This window comes from Miniopterus natalensis, chromosome 3 (assembly GCF_054644295.1).
Source record: "Miniopterus natalensis isolate mMinNat1 chromosome 3, mMinNat1.hap1, whole genome shotgun sequence".
NCBI lineage: Eukaryota > Metazoa > Chordata > Mammalia > Chiroptera > Miniopteridae > Miniopterus > Miniopterus natalensis.
This window is the reverse complement of record NC_142083.1, coordinates 9,000,500-9,019,312: the sequence shown is the minus strand read 5'-3', so window position 1 is coordinate 9,019,312 and position 18,813 is coordinate 9,000,500. Positions and strand designations below refer to the sequence as shown.

Below are 18,813 nucleotides of genomic sequence, written 5' to 3'. Positions count from 1 at the left end.
TCACCCCTCCTTTGCCACAGATCAATAACTGCTAGTCTTTTTTTAAAAACAATTTTTTAAAATTTTTTTATAATTCTGAACAAGCATTATTTGGCTTCTAGCCATTGCCTCGGGTTTCTGCCTCTTTACCAAAATTAAGGCAACTTTATACTGGATTATCTTATTATGCATCATTTCCATTTATCCTAAACCATTTAAAAAAACAAAAAAACCCTCCAATTATTTATTTCCTGACTCTTTTCTTCCAGAAGATGTAGTCTACCCCATCCTCTTTTTCTTTCATTTAAGACCTCCACCTCCTCAATTATAAACATACCCCTCTTCTTATTACCCCCTTAACATCTGTTTTAGATGATGTGAATTTCAGTCCCTTCATTTTCCCCCACTAAGGAGCCTTAGCACCAGAAAGTGGTATCTCCTTTCTTCTAGGTGGCTGTTGCTCTTTCGAAATAATTGCTAAAATATACATGTCAGAGTTATTCCTCTGAGGTCAGTGTTTTGTGACCTCAAAACTCTTGTTGCCAATCTTCCATGTTCCTATATTCAGTGTGGATTTTGATCCCCAGTACATCATCTTCCTCTTTACCCCAAGTTCTGCCATCAGGCTAGGTAACCTTTGGTTCTCTGTGGAAAAACATTCAATGTCTTGCTCACGTAGGTTAACTCCTTATTCTTTCAGTTTCTCTTCATGTTGCCTCCTTTTGTTTCTGCAACCTGAATGTTGTCCCTTTTCAAGGCTGTGTCATCAGGACTATGCTCTTCCTATCAGTGGCTTCAAATAAAGAAGTTGGCTTGCATTTAGGAACTGTTTACACCAAAAAATAGATATCTTCAAACCATGTTAACTCACTTAGGTCACAAGAGGGGCAGATTGATAACCTGCACTGCTGAATGTTTTTTTGTCCCTGATTGAAGTTAAAGATTTTTTTTATGCTGCTCCTCTGTAATATGCGTAGGTTATTGAAAGAATTGTCACTGAACTACATTTTGTCTAAGATGTTTATTGTGGCTTATAAAATTGAGGTTTATGTGAGTTTTCTTGGTTTATTTCTGAACATGACTGGTTTCCATTGTCTGAAGCTTTAATTTGAATAGTATAGCTCTTAAATTCGATAGTGTTCTTTTTAATGTAGGGAATAAGGGATGGTAGAATATAATGAATAAACTGAATAAAGTGTGATGCCTGCTTTATCAAATATAAGACACAAGTTCTCTGTGTTTGGCTTTTATGAGGAATTTTTTTTTTAAAGAGAAGAGAGCAGAGTCTTCACTCTGGGGATATAATAAACCAGTGAAGAGAATACAAGTACCAATACATATCTTAAACCTTGATTGTCTAGGCATATTTATCTGCAAGATAATTTTAATTCTGGAATATTAGTGTCAAGTCAGTATTTCTTTGTGAATGGGAATTAAGAACAAAATCAGGTAAATCTGTCTTTTTAAGAAAATCTTGTGATGAACTAAAGGCCAAATACTTTGAGTTATCCAAATCTATAAACCAAAAGGATGTAAATGTTTCAGGTAGGACAAAAAAAGAATTTCCTTTTTTTTTTTTATTAAAAAAAAAAGTTTGGAAATTTCTTCATTTGTCTACAAAATATAACAGTTCAGAAACTATACAGGATATATATCTGTAAGTGAACATAAGGAATTGAACCACAAAGTTAGGTAATCAGGAAGCACTTATTAACTATTATATATATATATACTTATTATAGGTCATATGGAAAGGGAAAAATATATGCAAAAGGACATGGTCCTTCCATCAAGAAAACCACTTATTAGAGGTATTCAAAGCATTAAGGATTTTTAAGTAAGATGTGGAGTGTGTTTGTTTACCTTGTGACTGAAAAGACTGACAACCCAAAGCTAAAGTTGATTTTTTTTTTCAATCTGCCAATATTCTAAAAAGCGGACCTCACCAATAAATGACAGTTAAATTAAGAAAGCCAATACAAAGAAATGTTACAGAATTTGCAAATTACACAGACATTTGATACTCAACATCAGTATGTCAGGATTCTCAGTATTGTAGTTTCTGAAATATTACCAGTCACTGTTATTACATCTTTGTTGAGTAAAATTGTTGCTGTGCATGTCTTTATAAATTTTTAAAATTGATTTTAGAGGGAGAGGCAGGGAGAGAGAGAAACATTGATTTGTTGTTCCACTTATTTGTGTATTCATTGATTCTTGTGTGGGCCTTGACCAGAGATTGAACCCAAAACCTTGGGGTGTTGGGATAATGCTCTAATCAACTGAGCTATCCAGCCAGGGCACTTTGTATATCTTTAAAAGGCTGGGAGACTAAAAGTTACTGAAATAACTCCTTTATCATGTTGAGTAACAGTTTCATGAAAAATAAAAAAATGATTATTCGTTCATTGAGAATAATAATTTGGTTAATATTCTTAAGTTATTAGCATTGTATATTCTTGAGGCTTTGAAATTGTCTTAATCAGTAGCCATTTATTTTTTTCATGATTTATTTTTATTCTTTACATAAGCACTATTATCATTTGAATGTTATAGTGTTTATGTTGATTATATGATTAGTAATATTCCCTGCTATAAACCAGTATGATACTCTTTGCTCCCAGTCCCTAAAATTTAGCAGGTAAGACATCATTTTTATACTCGCATTTAAAGATTTTCATGGGTAAGTAAAGTTAAAATTGTCGTCTTCAATAGTCATCAAAAACATGTCCTTAAAAATAGATTTTGCTGCTTTATTTTTTAGCTCTCAACAGGATGTTAATAATTTATTTCTTCCTAACAACTGTTTGTGTGTTTGTGTATATGTGTGTATGATTAGGTAACAAGTATTATGTTAATAGTTTATGTTGTATTATGTTGATATTCATCCTGCCTTTATTTTTTCATGGGAAAATATAAATTTATTTCATAACAGATTTGAATTTATTATTTGCAGTTATAACATTCATATTTTTGTTCTATTTATCCTACCTTTCATGTTTCTATTATTTTCAATTAAATGCATATGTTGTTTTTTCTGGTGAGGAAATTCTCCATAATACTAAAAGCATTATCATGCCTCTCAAATAGATATTGATAGGTAAAAGCATATAAAACTCTTGTGCCAGCCACCATATATGGCCACCAAGATCATAGAGGAAGAGGAGGACATTATAAGTGTCCTCCAGTTCCTCTCATTTATACTAAAGGATAGCATTACTTTCAAAATAACTGCTTCAGATCTCTATAAATCAAATCTGGGTGCTACCAAGAAGGTGCAGTGTGTACCCCCTACCTTACCACAGATACACTTGATAATGCCAGTGGATCTCTAATTTCAGAAAGCTTTTTCAGAGGGCATTATGTCAAAAATTGATGATATAACTACCTATTATTATCATATTTTAAAGTTATATAATGAAATATGTATAAAAATTGCATTATCAGTTTAAGGTTAAGACTGTTTTAGTTGTAAATATAAATGGGTTTTATTAAAATACAAAAGTGACTTACAGAACTTTTGTAAATATATTTTATTTTCATTGTGGTAATTTAGTTACAATTTCCCTTTTATCTTCAGTTTGACATTTTTTTCTTCCCTTTCATTAATAGGTAGTATAGATCAATCAGTGTTAAAAGAATTACCCCCTGAACTCCTGGCAGAGATTGAATCCACCATGCCACTTTGTGAACGTGTGAAAATGAATAAACGCAAGCGTAGCACAGTTAATGAAAAGCCGAAATATGCTGAAATCAGTTCAGATGAAGATAATGATAGTGATGGAACTTTTGAATGTAAGTATCACATAACTTTATTATTACTTTAGAATTAAAAAGCAGATTGATGTGTTTGTCTCATTTATAATTTTTTGGGTTAGCAAGAGTACAGTGATTTTAATTCTTAATAAGATAGCAAGATTTTTTAGTTTTTTTTTTACTTAAAAAAATGTGTGAAAGATGAGATCAGTTGGCACCAAGAAAAAAATTTTTAATCTATAATTAGTGTCAGATAACTCATATGTGTATATAAGCACTTAGCAAACATTTGTTGAGCTCCTACTATGGCAGATGCTAAGCACTGAGAATAAAAATACAAAGAAGATGTGGCCCATCTTTGAAGAGCTTTCATTCAAATGGGGGGCGGGAATGTAAACAGTTGTAGTAAGTGATAATAGTAAATCCAGGGTTCTGTGGGAGTACATTGAATTGGCACCAGAAATCATACTGGGGGGGTTAGGAAACGCTTACTGGAAGAGGTGACACTTGAGTTGAGTCTTAAAGGACACGTAGGAGATAGCCAGGCGAAAAAATATTTAAAACCATACTATCACTAAATTATGAATGGATTAGCCGATTATCTGTGTGGTTTGGTCCTGGCTTCTCCTTTTTGCCCAGCTGTGTCCTGGAATTCCTCCCTTGTTTCACTGTTTTCCAGAGCTGGCTTCTTCACTACACAGCTACCTCTCTACAACACTGTGATCACCTGTCTTTGCACTAGACTTGCTATACCTCGCCTGTCTTCCTACTGGTCCACTGAAAAGTTCTTCTCTTTTATCCCTATCTTCCTTCTTCTGGAGCAAGAGAATTGAGCCTAGCCAAGAGGGGTCAGCAACCTTGTTTGACTTAAACGGCATTCAGTGGAAACAGACTGTGGGAGATCTTCACTTGTGTGCCAACTGACTTAGTCATTATGACCAAAAGAAGTGGGAAGACCACCAGTGTGTTCTACCTTTTCTACCTAGTGTCCATAGATTGAGGTGTGATAAGCAAGGGCAGGAAGGACAGATGCATGCTGCCATTTTTAAATGTATATTGCTGATGGAAGTCCTTCACCTCCAAAGTTTTTAATCAATGTTCATTTACTCTGATCGTCTTAAAATTGTGAGCTCTTGAGCTATGAGCATTAGATTATGAATACTGAACAAATCTGAACAAAGTTTTAAAATTGAAATAAAATATATAGCAAAGTTAATCTGACATTTAATTATATGTGTAATTGTTATCATTTGTATTATCATCAGATGTATTTACATGCAGTATATTTCGATGGCTAAAGTTAGTACTTTTTATTATAATCAAACATTTTGGTCATTTGGAAACATATGCTCTGGAAAGAAAGAAGAGAAAGGAGCTCTCGTGGTCCAGAAACTCACTCCCCTTTATATACATGCCTCTTCCTCACTCCTCCTCTCTCCCCTAATACATCACTCATTTCTAAAGGGAATAGCTAAAAAGGAGAAGTTCTTTAATTGTAGATTGATTTCAAATCATGCTTTAACTCCAGTTAATTGAGAGTGGCTTCCTGCATTAGTAAGCTGATGAGAATTTTAAAGCTTCCTCACAGTTAAGTAGAAAGGACAGCATAATCAGAAATGCCCATGAAGTGTAAAACAGGGGAGCAAGCCACACATATCTAGTGTTTGTCATGAATGCAGCCACTATTCTTTTCCTTGTTTCTATTATGAGAGCTATTGTCTCATCTTAGGGGAGCACATAGTTTCATCTGAAAGTGCTGGATCCCATTATATCTATGCTCATCAAGTATATTGAAAACTAATATTAGAAAACCTGATCTTCAGTTTCTCTGAGTTTTTCAAGAGGTCTCAGAGCAGTTTCCTGTTTTTCTTGGTTTATTTCTGTACAAATAATAAAGAAAAGTCAACTCTGGGGCCACTGATTTGAGTGATAATTGATAGTTGACAATCAAATTGTCATTATACCACAAGAAAAACATTATCATGAAAATATAGTGCAATACAAAATATAGAAGTAGTATGAACATAAGTAGCAAGCTTATACTGCTTAGAGAGAGCGAGAGACTTTTATTTTTTTAATTATTATTTTTTATAAATATGCCTTTATTGATTTCAGAGAGAGGAAGGGAGAGGGAGAGATAGAAACATCAATGATGAGAGAGTCATTAATCAGTTGCCTCCTGCACACCCTCTACTCGAGATCGAACCTGCAACCTGGGCATGTTCTCTGACCGGGAATTGAACTGCGATCTCCTGGATCATAGGTTGATGCTCAACTACAGAGCCACACCAGCCAGGCGTGAGAGAGACTTTTAGAAACATAAAGTTCTATTGCAGTTTAATGAAACTGGTTTCCCAAAAATCTAAAACTATGGAAATAGTTTAGTTGAAGGAGATGGGGGAGAATTGAAGGGTAATTTTGAAAGCTAGGCCACACAAATATGGAAGTCATAGCACAAATATAAGGTCTGGGGAAGGAGGAGGAGAGATATAAGAAGCTAAAGAGATATAGGTGAAATTTGTAAAGAGAGGGTGGAAAACTACCAAGTCATATTTTATGTACCTCTCTACAGGGTGGGGCAAAAGTAGGTCTATAATGAGTATTCAAAACAGAGTTTATTCTTGTATTATTATTTATTATTATATTTTCCATATGAACTGTAAACCTACTTTTGCCCCACCCTGTATTAAGCTCCTCCCCTACTTCCAGGGTAGTGAGAGAAACAGAAAGAACAAGCTAGTCATAATTAATTGGGATCCTAATAGCCTGTTGCATCACTATATCATAGGAGTTGGGTTTTTTCCCTAATTTCTATCCCATTTTCATCCAAATAGCCTAAAGTTTAATGAATTTTAACAAAAATTTCCAATGCCTGATAATTACCACCAATACAGTGTAGTGTATGTACTTGCTAACAACTATAAGATTTTTTAAGCATTTTCTCATAGAATTGAATACTTGAAATGGATTTGTTATGAAATTAATTGAAATTCAAAAAGACTAAATAGGTCATATTTGAGGTCATAGAATACTACTTTCTGACCAAGTTTGCTTGTTAATTGTCATTCCTTAGATTTGGTAGGTATTTTAGTACTTGTTGTAAAAACATTTAGTGAATGATATCCATAAATGACCTGTTTCTCTGGCCTACACACACACCTATTTATATTTATATATAAGGCAGCCCCTCACTGAGAGAATGTACTGGGGCATACCCTAATCATAAATGGGGAGGAAATCCTACCTCTTTCTTACATATTTTATAGTCAGATTTATGCCTAATCATGAAGAAAATCATTGAAGATTTAAGTACATTCATTTACATTTGTCCTTTTTGATGAACCGTCTTGCTCTGTCAAGCCTATAACCACAAAGAAGAGGAAGCAAAAATATCTTTTTCTGTCATGTTGTCAGTAGGTTGGACAGGGGGGTCCGGAACCAGAAACCAAATTGGATTCTTGAATAGGAATAGCTGGGGCAGCATGTAAGGGTACTATTAGCCAGGATATGGACATTGATTATTCACACAAAGACACGGGTACAAATAAAGATAGAGTGTGTGGACCAAAGGTTCGCATCCTTAAGTCTAAGCCAGGTAAGGGACTCAGGCAAGAGTTTTGTCTTAAATATTTGGATATTGATCATAGGTAGGGAGTCAGAACAGAAGCCAGTTACAAGAAAGCGAAGGAGTCAAATTTAAATCAACAGACGAGGAGGTATTTCACTGTCAACAAGTGGTCACTACAACAACCAATGTATGATCCCAAGATGTAGGACACATCAGTTCTCTATCTTGGTTTTAACTTGGTGGTGCTGTACCCTAGAGCAGGTATGATAACTAGTTGTCACTTGTACTGCCCTCAAGCTCTCAGTGAACAGATACTTCTAATCAGTCTTTCTTACTGAAATATGATGCTTTGTCGCAGGGCTCAGAATTCTCAACATAATTCTCTAGGCAGCTATTACCAGTTGATCAGAATTGATGTGTCAGATGAAATCTGTTTGCCAGTCTGCCTAAAGGTTTCTATCAGTACTGGTGATTTTAGCAGAATGCTTAGAACTCTGGAAGGATGGGGAAAGGATTCAAGGTAACATACATAAGTATGCTTATGTAGCATGCATAAGCTTAAAAGCTTTCTTTTGGGGCTTAAGCAAGCATACTCCTAGAGAACTGAATTCACTATACAAGGTTTCCCAAAAAATATATACACACCTTAACAGCTAATAGCTCAGTTTTGAAAATGAAATGTAGTTTAATGAACACTGCCTTTATAATTCAAAGTGTGTGTATACATTTTTGGGGGGTTACGCTACATAAGAGTATTTACAACTATGCAGGTTTATTCTATCTCTATAGGCTTGTAATGTTAGGTTATCAGAGTCTGTTGCATTTATAGCTAAATTGTGGGCTTAATTTGGCTGTTAATTGATTGTATACACAGTTACCCATATTCTGTAACACTTTCTCAAAAGTTTACTTTCCCCCTAAACCCTGATCCCCATCAAGAATTTAAATGCTTCAAGGTGTTTCTGTTTTCCTTCCAAATCCTAGGTAAAGATTGTTTTACATGCCTTAATTAATCCTAAAGTTTAGATACTGTCTTTACTGACACTAAGTGCCTCTTTGAAATGAACAGTGTGGCTTCTCACAACATCCATATCTATATTTATTAGCAAACTGAGTTTATGTAAAAATCTTCAACTCTAGATAGGTAATGCTAAAATAAGTGATATTATTTCTATACCCTAATTTATATTTCTAGTTAAACAGAATGACTCATAATTTCATAGTCCCATTTAATGTAGATTTTTCCCCCCACGAGGTTCATTTGTAAAGTACAAGTTTAAATAGTTTTTTGAAATGAGGTAAATTTTTTGTCATGGGGATTTGCTTCTAGCCTCTAGGAAACGACATAAAAAAGATGATGATAAAGCTTGGGAATATGAAGAACGTGACAGAAGAAGCTCTGGGGATCATAGGAGAAGTGGCCACTCTCATGAAGGAAGAAGGAGTTCAGGTGGTGGTCGTTATCGAAACCGAAGTCCATCAGATACTGACATGGAAGATTATTCTCCTCCTCCCAGCCTTAGTGAGGGTAATTCATCTGTGTCAACGGATTTCTTACATAAGACAATTTAAATTTAGGGCTTTATCTTTGAAGAATATTTGATATTTATATCACTAAATTAACAATTCCTAATTTGTAATCAAGACAAAAGTACATATTTAGTTTGGATCAGCAGTAATTATTGTTTAAGTATTTACTTAATGGAAGAAACTAGAAAAATAGAAATATTTTAAGTTGTCATTCCTGCATTTCAGTATTTCTTTTTGTCCATTTTAGTTGCTAGAAAAATGAAGAAAAAAGAAAAACAGAAGAAGAGGAAAGCTTATGAACCAAAACTAACACCTGAAGGTAACATTTTAGATCGTTTTTATTCATATTCTTCAGCTTCCATTTTCTAATTGGAGTGTGGACACAATAATCTTTTTCTTTTTCTGTGTTTCAGAAATGATGGATTCTTCAACTTTTAAGAGATTCACAGCCTCTATAGAGAATATTTTGGATAATTTAGAAGATATGGATTTTACTGCATTTGGTAAAATAATTTTAAAGTATATTTATCTGTAAATATAAAATCAGTTTAAAATATATTTATTTACCTATGTGTCTAGCTTTCTGCCACTTACTCTAGTGGATACAAAGGCATGGTCTGTGATTTCAGGAAACTTAAAATCTAGCTGTGGAGTCTAGTCTATGTTATCAAGAAACTGAAAACTTTAGTATAAAAATCAAGTATAAAATTAAGTACCAATAGTGTCTTATGTGTCTTGAGAGTGTAGCTACCATAAGTTAGAGTAATTAGGGGAGTCTTTATGCAGATGAGACTTGAATAGACCCTAGAGAGGGAACCTAATATGAGCAAAGATGCAAAAATAGGAACCTATCCCTCTATTCATTTACTCTATTCATTTATTCTAATAGCTAATATTTATTGAATACTTACTGTTTGTCAGTGGTATGTTAAGTGCTAGAGATGCAAAGATAAATACCCTAGCCATTGGCTTTAACTACAGTAAGTCCTCACTTAATGTCCTCAATAGGTTCTTGGAAACTGTGGCTTCAAACACAACAGTGTATAATGAAACCAATTTTACCATAGACTAATTGATAGAAAAGAGTTAAAATCCTGTGTCACATTTCTGGTCACAAAAACATCACCAAATTTCTAAATACCCAAAGCACTTCTAATATTAAACATTGAAATAAATGTGAGCTATACATACATTTAAGAAAGATTAATAAAAACAAGTAAAATAATTATTTTCTAACCCATTTATTCCTGTTCAGGGTTGTGGGTGGCTGGAGCCTATCCCAGCAGCTCGGGGCACAAGGCAGGACCAACTTTAGACAGGATGCCCTTCCTTCACAGGGTGCACTCATACACACCCCAACATTCACTCAGACTGGGACAGTTTAGACACTCCAATTAACCCAACATGCACATCTTTGGGAGGTGGGAGGAAACTCTAGTACCCAGAGAAAACCCATGTAGTATGGGGAGAACATGAAAACTCCATACAGACAGTGGATGCTGCCAGGAATCAATTCTATTTCTCATTAACATTATAACAAAATGATGTTGAACAAAATGAAGTTATTCAAGGACCTGCTGTAATACATAGTCTAAGATGGAAAATAGAATAGTAAGCCAATTACAATATGACAAAATTAATGTAATAGGCATATATTTTATAATAATATGTAAAGATCATAACTATATTAAAATGTTAAATTTATATAAAGTACTGCTTATAGTGTTTAGAGTTACTCTCAACAATTTTATGCCACCTTTAGCTGGTACAAACACTAGTACCTAATTTATACAAAAGCCATATTGCATACGATAATTTTTATACGAGTTTATGTATTTGAAAATGCCACAAAAGGTATATTACCCTTTATTTTAAAAGTATTTGTTTTGTGAGAGTTATTTGCCTGAGTATTATTAATGTATTTCCCATTGTTTAGAGCAGAGATGGGGAACATCCTGCCCTCGGGCCGTATATACCCTAGAAATCATTTGGTCTGGCCCTGCCAAGACAACCGCAGGTGGGACTTTTGAAATTCAGTAAATCTAGGAGCTTTTTTCATAGCGAATCTTTAAGTTGATAATCTTGTATGGCCCTCGAATGATGTTATAAGTATCCAAATGGCCCTTGGCAGAATAAAGGTTCCCCACCTCTGGTTTAGAGTATCAGTAGTACATTTCTAATTTCCAATTCTGTGCTGAGAAACCTTTGTCTTCCATGTCATTTAAGATCCCCACTGGAAGACCTGGCACTCTCACATGAGGATAATTTGAGGAGGAGTTATTTACAAAGAGACTAGTTACAAAAGTGGGGGCAGAATAGTGCTGGAACCCAGGGTTTACAGTCGTGGAACTGTTACTATCTGTACACCCAGAGGAACATGGATAAAGAGAACTTACCAGAACTTACTCAGTAGGGGAAAACAAGTTGTAGAGTGAGCTGAAGAGGCAACCTTTTGGTCAAAGACTGGGCAGCTTGCGAACTTGCAAGGAAGGAGTATAAGGGATATAAATAAATACCCTGACCTCACTCACTCTCCCTCCTCCTTTTTGATCTTCTGACTGGGCACCCCACTGGCTGAACCCAAACAGAAGCCAGGGGGCATGGGAGACTGTTGATGTAGTCTGTACAGGTTAGCCTTCTGGGGCAGAAAGCTTGGTTGAGGGTATGTCCAAAGTAGTAAAGATAAGATAACTTATCTCCTCTTCCCACTTTAGTCAGAACTCTAATTTTAACCCCTGTCCTCTTTCATTCAGGCTTTTTTTGAGGTTTACAGAGGCCTCTTAGGTGGTTGTTTAATTTGTTTTATAAGTTTTGGTGTTCCGGAAATTTTATTTGAAAGTTAAGCTTACTATTTAGAGCTATTTCTTTTACCTAAACTTTTTATGTTTGTTTGGTTTGGTTTTTCAGGTGATGATGATGAAATTCCTCAGGAACTGCTCTTAGGAAAACATCAGCTTAATGAACTTGGCAGTGAATCTGCTAAAATTAAAGCAATGGGTATAATGGATAAGGTATCTTACTAAAGTAAAATTTATGAATTTACTTAATATCTGATATTTGAAATTAAAGTGTTCAATGTAAATTGCAAAGTTTACACAAATATAATAATGCAAAGAAAATTCATGGTTGCTTTTCTGAGAGTCTAACTGAATTATTTCTTTAAAATATATACCTTCAATCAAAGAAATATTCTGCAAATTATTCTAAAGAAAATCATTGCCTTGAAAGAGGCATTGGCCTGGACTTCTTCACTTCTTAATTTTTTCATTGTCTCAAAAATTTAGATTATTTTAGTGCAGAAGTACACCAAATTTTTCTTTGACATTTGCTTTAATCATTTACAGTGTGAAAGAGTAAAGCTACAGTTTCAACACATTAAGTCCATAGGCTCAATCCTATAGGCTTTATAACAACTTCTGTTTATTTGTCTTTCCTAGGAGGTCTCTGTTGCTCAGTAGTCTCATTGCACTAATGAAATAGTGGGATATTTTTTCATTGATAATAACATCAAGCAACAGTGACAGCATCAAGGAATTGCTTCCCATAATCTTTATGAGCCACCATTCACCCCCTAAACTACTGCATGGTTCCTGTGCAAACACAATTTCTAAATGAATCCTGTCTCTTCCTAATCAGGCGCTCTCTTGCACAAAATTATCTACTCTAAGTTTCCTAGTCTGTGATGTAGAGATAATGATTTTTCCTTCAAGAATAGTAAGAGAATTAATAAAAAATTGTTTACCTGTAGAGTTTATTCTAAATAATATAAACGTATTTACCTTTTCAATTTCATAATTTTTAAGTGAACAGGAAAATATTTTGATGTTTTCCCAAGGTTAAAATAATTATTCATTTTTTATTCACTTATATATTGCCTATATTCCAAATAATAAATGTGCCATAAAGTTGATGTTTTATTGAGTTATAATTGACATTTAACATTATATTAGTTTCAGTTATACAACATCATTTTTGTATATATTGCAAAATGAACATAACATAAATCCAGTTAGCATCCATCATCACATACAGTTACAGTGGTTTTTTTCTTGTGATGAGAACTTTAAATTCTACTTAACAAGTTTCGGATATACAGTTGACCCTTGACCAACACTGGTTTGAACTGCACAAGTCCACTTTTCATGGATTTTTTTTAGTAAATACAGTCAGCTCTTGGTATCTTCAGGTTTCACCTCCTTTGATCAAAGATAGTATTTTTACATTCCTGATCTTGGATCAAAAATACTGTTTTCAACCACTGTCGAATTCACAGTGAAGGGCCGACTATAGTTAAGTTTGGGGGGGAGTCCAAAGTTATATGCATATTTGGACTGTGCTGTGGATAGGCAGACCTAATACTTATGTTGTTCAGGGGTCAGCTGTACAATATGATATTAACTATAATCACCATGCTATACGTTACATTCCTAGAACTTATTTTTTATCTTACAACTGAAAATTTGTACCTCTTGACCACCTTCACCCATTTTGTTCACCCCTTACCTCTGTCAACCATCAGTCTGTTCTCTGTACCTGTGACTTCAGTTGTTTGTTGTTGCTTTTTAGGTTCCATGTATAAATAAGATCATACAGTATTTGTCTTTCTCTGTCTAACCTGTTTCTCTTAGCATAATGCCCTCAAGGTCCATCCATATTATCACAATTGGCAAGGTTTTCTTCTTTTTTTATGTCTGAATATTATTCCATTGTACATACATGCTACATTTTCTTCATTCATTCATTGTTGGACACTTTGGTTGCTTCTATGTCTTGGCTACTATAAATAATGCTGCAGTGAACATGGAGGTACAGATACCTTTTGAATTAGTGTCTTCGTTGCCTTCAGATACATAGCTGCTGGATCATATGGTAGCTCTGTTTTTAATATATTGAGGAACCTCCATATTGTTTTCTCCGTAGTGGCTGTGCCAATTTACATTCCCACCAATAGTGCAGAAGGGTTCTCATGAGTTTGATTTTTAAAGAGAGAGACGTCACATAGTTAACCAAGAATTAATGTGCTATTGTTTACATTGCTATTACTGTGTGCAGTAAGGATATGTTGGTTTATTTTGTGTATAGGAATATGGCATCAGTTTTCTAAGTTGCCAATACCAATCTTAGATTTTAATTCAGAAGTTCCACAATTACATGTAACTAATAATCTGTTTTAAAGTTGAATTTGCTGAGTATTTTCAAAGCATCAAAGGTTCACGAAAAGTCTCAGTTTAACCTGTTGTGAAAATATCTAAAGCATAATCCAGCATGAATGATGAAAGTATACTTGCATGAGTTACTCTATTGATCCTCCCACTTGACTCTTCTGGCTGATCTGGTTGAGTCCTAGCTGCATGCTAGGAGTCTAAGAGAAGACCTGTTCAGTAAAAAAAAATATAAATAACAGTTGCATCCTGGCAGAACCTCTAAATAGACTACTAGTTTGTCTGAACAGAGGAAGAATCTTTTTAATAAATGAAATAGTAGATATTAAAAATTATAAAGATTTTTTTACTAAATAAAGCAGTATTTTACGTTGTAACTCTTTACAATTTTATGCTTCTCTTACTGAAAATACTATCTTGGAATTTAAGACATCTTCTGAATAGCATTATAGTATGGAAGCCATGTTATAGTCATATTAACAAATGAAATCGTTTGTGTGTTTTTCACATGCATGTTCAGTGTCACTGGCGCAAAAGCAGGGGGCCCAGCATCAGAGCAAACTTAGTCTTGAGTAGCTATATAGTAAGAGTTGAGTTAGAAGCATGCATGTGCCCATTCTGTATTTGCTCTTCAGTGTTTCAAAAACAAGTGATTAATTCTCTACATAATTAAGACTTGAGTAGAGATCTAGGTAGGAAAGTTTCTTTTCTGTTCAAGAGGGTGGTAATGTTATATTCTTCATAGCCTAAAGGGGATAATTGTACAGAATGTTTCTTGAATAATTTATAACTTGTACCAATGATGGATACAGTAATTTCTGTTGCTATTTTAGCTTTCCACTGACAAAACTGTGAAAGTCCTAAATATCTTGGAGAAGAATATTCAGGATGGTTCAAAGCTTTCCACTTTGTTAAATCATGTAAGTTTAAAATCCATATTGTTAATTTTACCCTTACTATTGTTAAGATATTTTTTTTTTCCATAGGAACTTTGATTTATAGGGAAAATTCCAAATTTCATTAATTTGAACTTGTTACCACCATTTACTAATTACATGTATTAGCATTGCTGTTAGAGTTACACTTTTAGCAATTCAGAAATACTTTTACAGCCCAGCCAGGTGTGACTCAGCGGTTGAGTATCGACCTATGATCCAGGAGCTCACGGTTCAGTTCCAGTCAGGGCACATGCCTGGATTTCGGGCTTGATCCCCAGTGTGGGGTGTGCAGGAGGCAGCCGATCAGTGACTCTCTCATCATTGATGTTTCTGTCTCTTTCCCTCTCCCTTCCTCTCTCTGAAATCAGTAAAGATATATTTTAAAAATATAATAATTTTACATATTGTCAATTCACAGTTTTGACATAAAGTAATAATAATGACAGATGCAAATTCATTTAAAGGACTGTTCTTTAATCTTACATTATGCTCTTCCTTACATAAGTGTGTGTTTAAAATGTCCTTTCATTTATGAAATGATAGTAGATAGTAATTCTTTTTCTTGACCTTTGGAAAAATGGTTAGAAACCTTACACTGATTTCCTAAGGTATCCTAAAACATTTCTTATATGCCACGTTTATACCTAGCTCAAATGGTTGTTGAAAGGTTTAAATAAGTCAATTCATGTAAAGTCCTTAACCATGTCTGGTAAATTTTAAGTTCTCAAAATAACGTTAACTGGAGCTGATTACATTTTAGTATGTTTATATTAAAAGCAATGGCAACATAGTATAATGGTTTATGAACCGATTAAAGTACATTGCCTGGGATCTGCCTTCTTAGCATTGTAGCAGACGTTCAAAATCATATGTGCACTCAAATTGACCTTGGTATCTTTCATTAATGAATAGAAACACTAATATTTATAGGTATTTAATATAAAAGATAAGAATTGGGAAAGGTTTTGAGGTAAAGAAAGAATATTCTTTATTTTTAAAGAATATTCTGACTTTTAAAATTTTCCAAAACATAAAAAGCACAAAAAGGTCCATATTCCCGTCCATCAATAACTACTGTTAACACTTTTGATATATATACTTCCATTTTCATATGTAAATACATACTATGCATATTTCATACATGCACTAGATTTTATCTCATGAGGGAAATGTTCTTGATGTTTTCAGAAGCCACAGGATTGCCAAGTGATCTACATGGAATAAAAAAGTAGAAAAATAATCTCAGATGCTATTTCAATGGGTTATTAAGTATATCCATATTTTTCCAATGCCTCCTCTAGATTACTTTTTGAATCAGAAACAAAAGGTTTAGAGAAGCCTATAGTGGCAATATATTCCATCTTTAGTCTACAAGTTTTATTTAAAATACTTTAGCAAGAAATTGTGATAAATATCATCAAGCATCTAGAGTTCTGGAAAGCTAGCTGATTCAGCCTTAATGAAATTATTTTCATTCCTGAAAACCTTAGCACTGTTTAATATGTTGTAGATAGTCTTAATGTTTGGCACAAATGATGAACCTGCTTAACTGACTCTTCCAAACATCAATTTTAATATGAAAGAAAAGTTACTTTATCTTATTTTTAAGTAGGTGTGTAAGCAGTAAAATGAAAGAAAGCTGGAAAATTAGGGAAAAGGTAATCAAGTTTTTAGGCATTAGTAATTAGAAAGCCCCTCTCTGCTTTACATATAATATGCTTTTATTTATTCCTTTTCCCAGTGTATAAATTTTGAATAGCGTGCATATAACAATATTTCTTGAATCTAAAGTTGATATTTCATAACTAAGGATGTGATACAGAGGGTTTTTACCTTGTAAGTAACATTAAAAGCCACCCCTACACAATTATAATGCAGGCTGCTGATGTGTAAATTAAAATGTGGTCTTGAGTCAGATGTTGAATTATCCATTTTAGAAAATAAATAGTTTTCAGTAGTATGCATAATCATTGTTTTTAATCTCAGTTTCAAAAATACAATATTGTTGCAAAACGGGTGTTAGGAATGATTGAGTCAGTAACATTTTGCTACTTTTAAATAAGGCTCTACCTTTTGTTAATTTTTGCTTTGTTCTCACAACAGCAAGCAGAATTTATAAAGTTTTTTTTTACTATCATAATGTTTATACCACAAACACAAAATTATTTATATGTATATAATTATAGTCTTTAGCAAAAAATCTTAGATTTAGATAAAGTACACAGGTGAAGGTAACTCTAACTTTGTCACTGGAGTGTCATCTAGTGGTTAAATTAGGAAATGTATGTTGAAACAAAGTAGTATAAGTATTTTTACTTCATTCTTAATGTTCTTTAAAGAATATACACACATCAAAACTCTTACCATATTTTCCACCCATGAAAATCAAATATAATTTTTTTTATATTTTAAGGTATAAATGTGTTTATTTCTATTTCATTAACACTGTGCTGTTTTATAGAATAATGATACTGAAGAAGAAGAAAGGTTATGGAGAGACCTTATTATGGAGAGAGTTACAAAATCAGCAGATGCCTGTCTTACAACTATCAACATCATGACATCCCCTAACATGCCAAAAGCTGTATATATTGAGGATGTAATCGAAAGAGTTATACAGTACACTAAATTTCATTTGCAGAATACACTTTATCCTCAGTATGATCCTGTTTACAGATTAGATCCTCATGGAGGTTAGTTTGCCCTTTTATATTAATAGTTTTTTAGTATAATACCAAAATTACCTGTTATATAATTTTACCATGTTGGGTCAAAATGGAATGACTTAAAAATGGCATAAAAATTACTAGGTTACATAGATTATAATAAACACTGCCTTTGATTTGACTAGAATATAAAGCTTTTAATTAATCCAGTATTGTTTAGTTATTTCTTTAGCACTTGTTTATGTATAATAAAGTAATTTCTCCTGGTCAGGAGAAAATTTCAGATAATACTAGCTTCTGATTCCATTTATCACTTCCCCTTAAGTTTTCCCAAAATATTAATTATCTACAAATGGATTAATTTAAAATATATATTCTTTTATTTCTAACCTTTATAAATGAGCAGTGAAATAGTTAACATGTATATAGTTGAAAAGATGTTAAACTTGGTTCATGAATAGCCTACATTTAGTTACCTATTGAATAATTGCAAATTAACTTAAAGGGTAATATAATCTTACTATCTTATAATCTTACAATTAAAAAAACAGAAATAAAGATGAATATTTTAGATACAAGAATTGAATAGCCACTAAAATGTGCCATACAGTATTGTTAAAAGAATGTTTACTTTCTAACTAAATACCTAGAGAGTAATCCTCTTTCTTAATAAATAACCAGCTTTATTTGCCAGCTTGTATTTTTATGTAAGGGAAAATAAGTCCTTTTAATTCAGTAATAAAACAGTTTTATTACTGCTTATTAAAAATTATATTCCTTGTTTTGAATTTTTTAGGAGGCTTATTAAGTTCAAAGGCAAAACGGGCAAAGTGTTCTACACATAAGCAGAGAGTAATAGTAATGCTTTATAATAAAGTTTGTGACATTGTTAGCAGCTTATCAGAATTGCTAGAGATACAACTCCTCACAGACACAACAATTCTTCAGGTAAGTTTTTTTGAAACATTTTTACATTTATAGACCAAATGATTTTAACTGGAAGGTCTAACTGAGTTCAATATAACCTTGCTCACTTGTTAGTAATACCAGCATTGTGTTAGTTTTTTCATGCAGAGTATATCTTAAGTTGAAATAAATTCCAGTGAAGTTTTAAAAAGAAACATTTAGTGCAGGAGACAGGTGAACGAATGTAGTATAAATTCTAAACTCTAAATTCTTTGAAAGATAAATTATTTTCTTAAAAATATGTTAGG

At 33.3% G+C, this 18,813-nt stretch overlaps 1 protein-coding gene across 2 annotated transcripts in view; it reads left to right on the top strand.

The window, feature by feature from the left end:
* The window catches only part of NIPBL (NIPBL cohesin loading factor), a 170,948-nt gene that overhangs the window by 104,439 nt on the left and 47,696 nt on the right, over positions 1-18,813 (top strand). For both annotated transcript variants that reach the window (XM_016224049.2, XM_087815303.1), the window contains exons 11-18: positions 3,592-3,774; positions 8,634-8,831; positions 9,081-9,152; positions 9,247-9,336; positions 11,741-11,844; positions 14,829-14,915; positions 17,395-17,626; positions 18,396-18,547. In XM_016224049.2, coding sequence (XP_016079535.1) covers positions 3,592-3,774; positions 8,634-8,831; positions 9,081-9,152; positions 9,247-9,336; positions 11,741-11,844; positions 14,829-14,915; positions 17,395-17,626; positions 18,396-18,547 — 1,118 coding nt within the window. The remainder of the gene's footprint in view (positions 1-3,591; positions 3,775-8,633; positions 8,832-9,080; positions 9,153-9,246; positions 9,337-11,740; positions 11,845-14,828; positions 14,916-17,394; positions 17,627-18,395; positions 18,548-18,813) is intronic.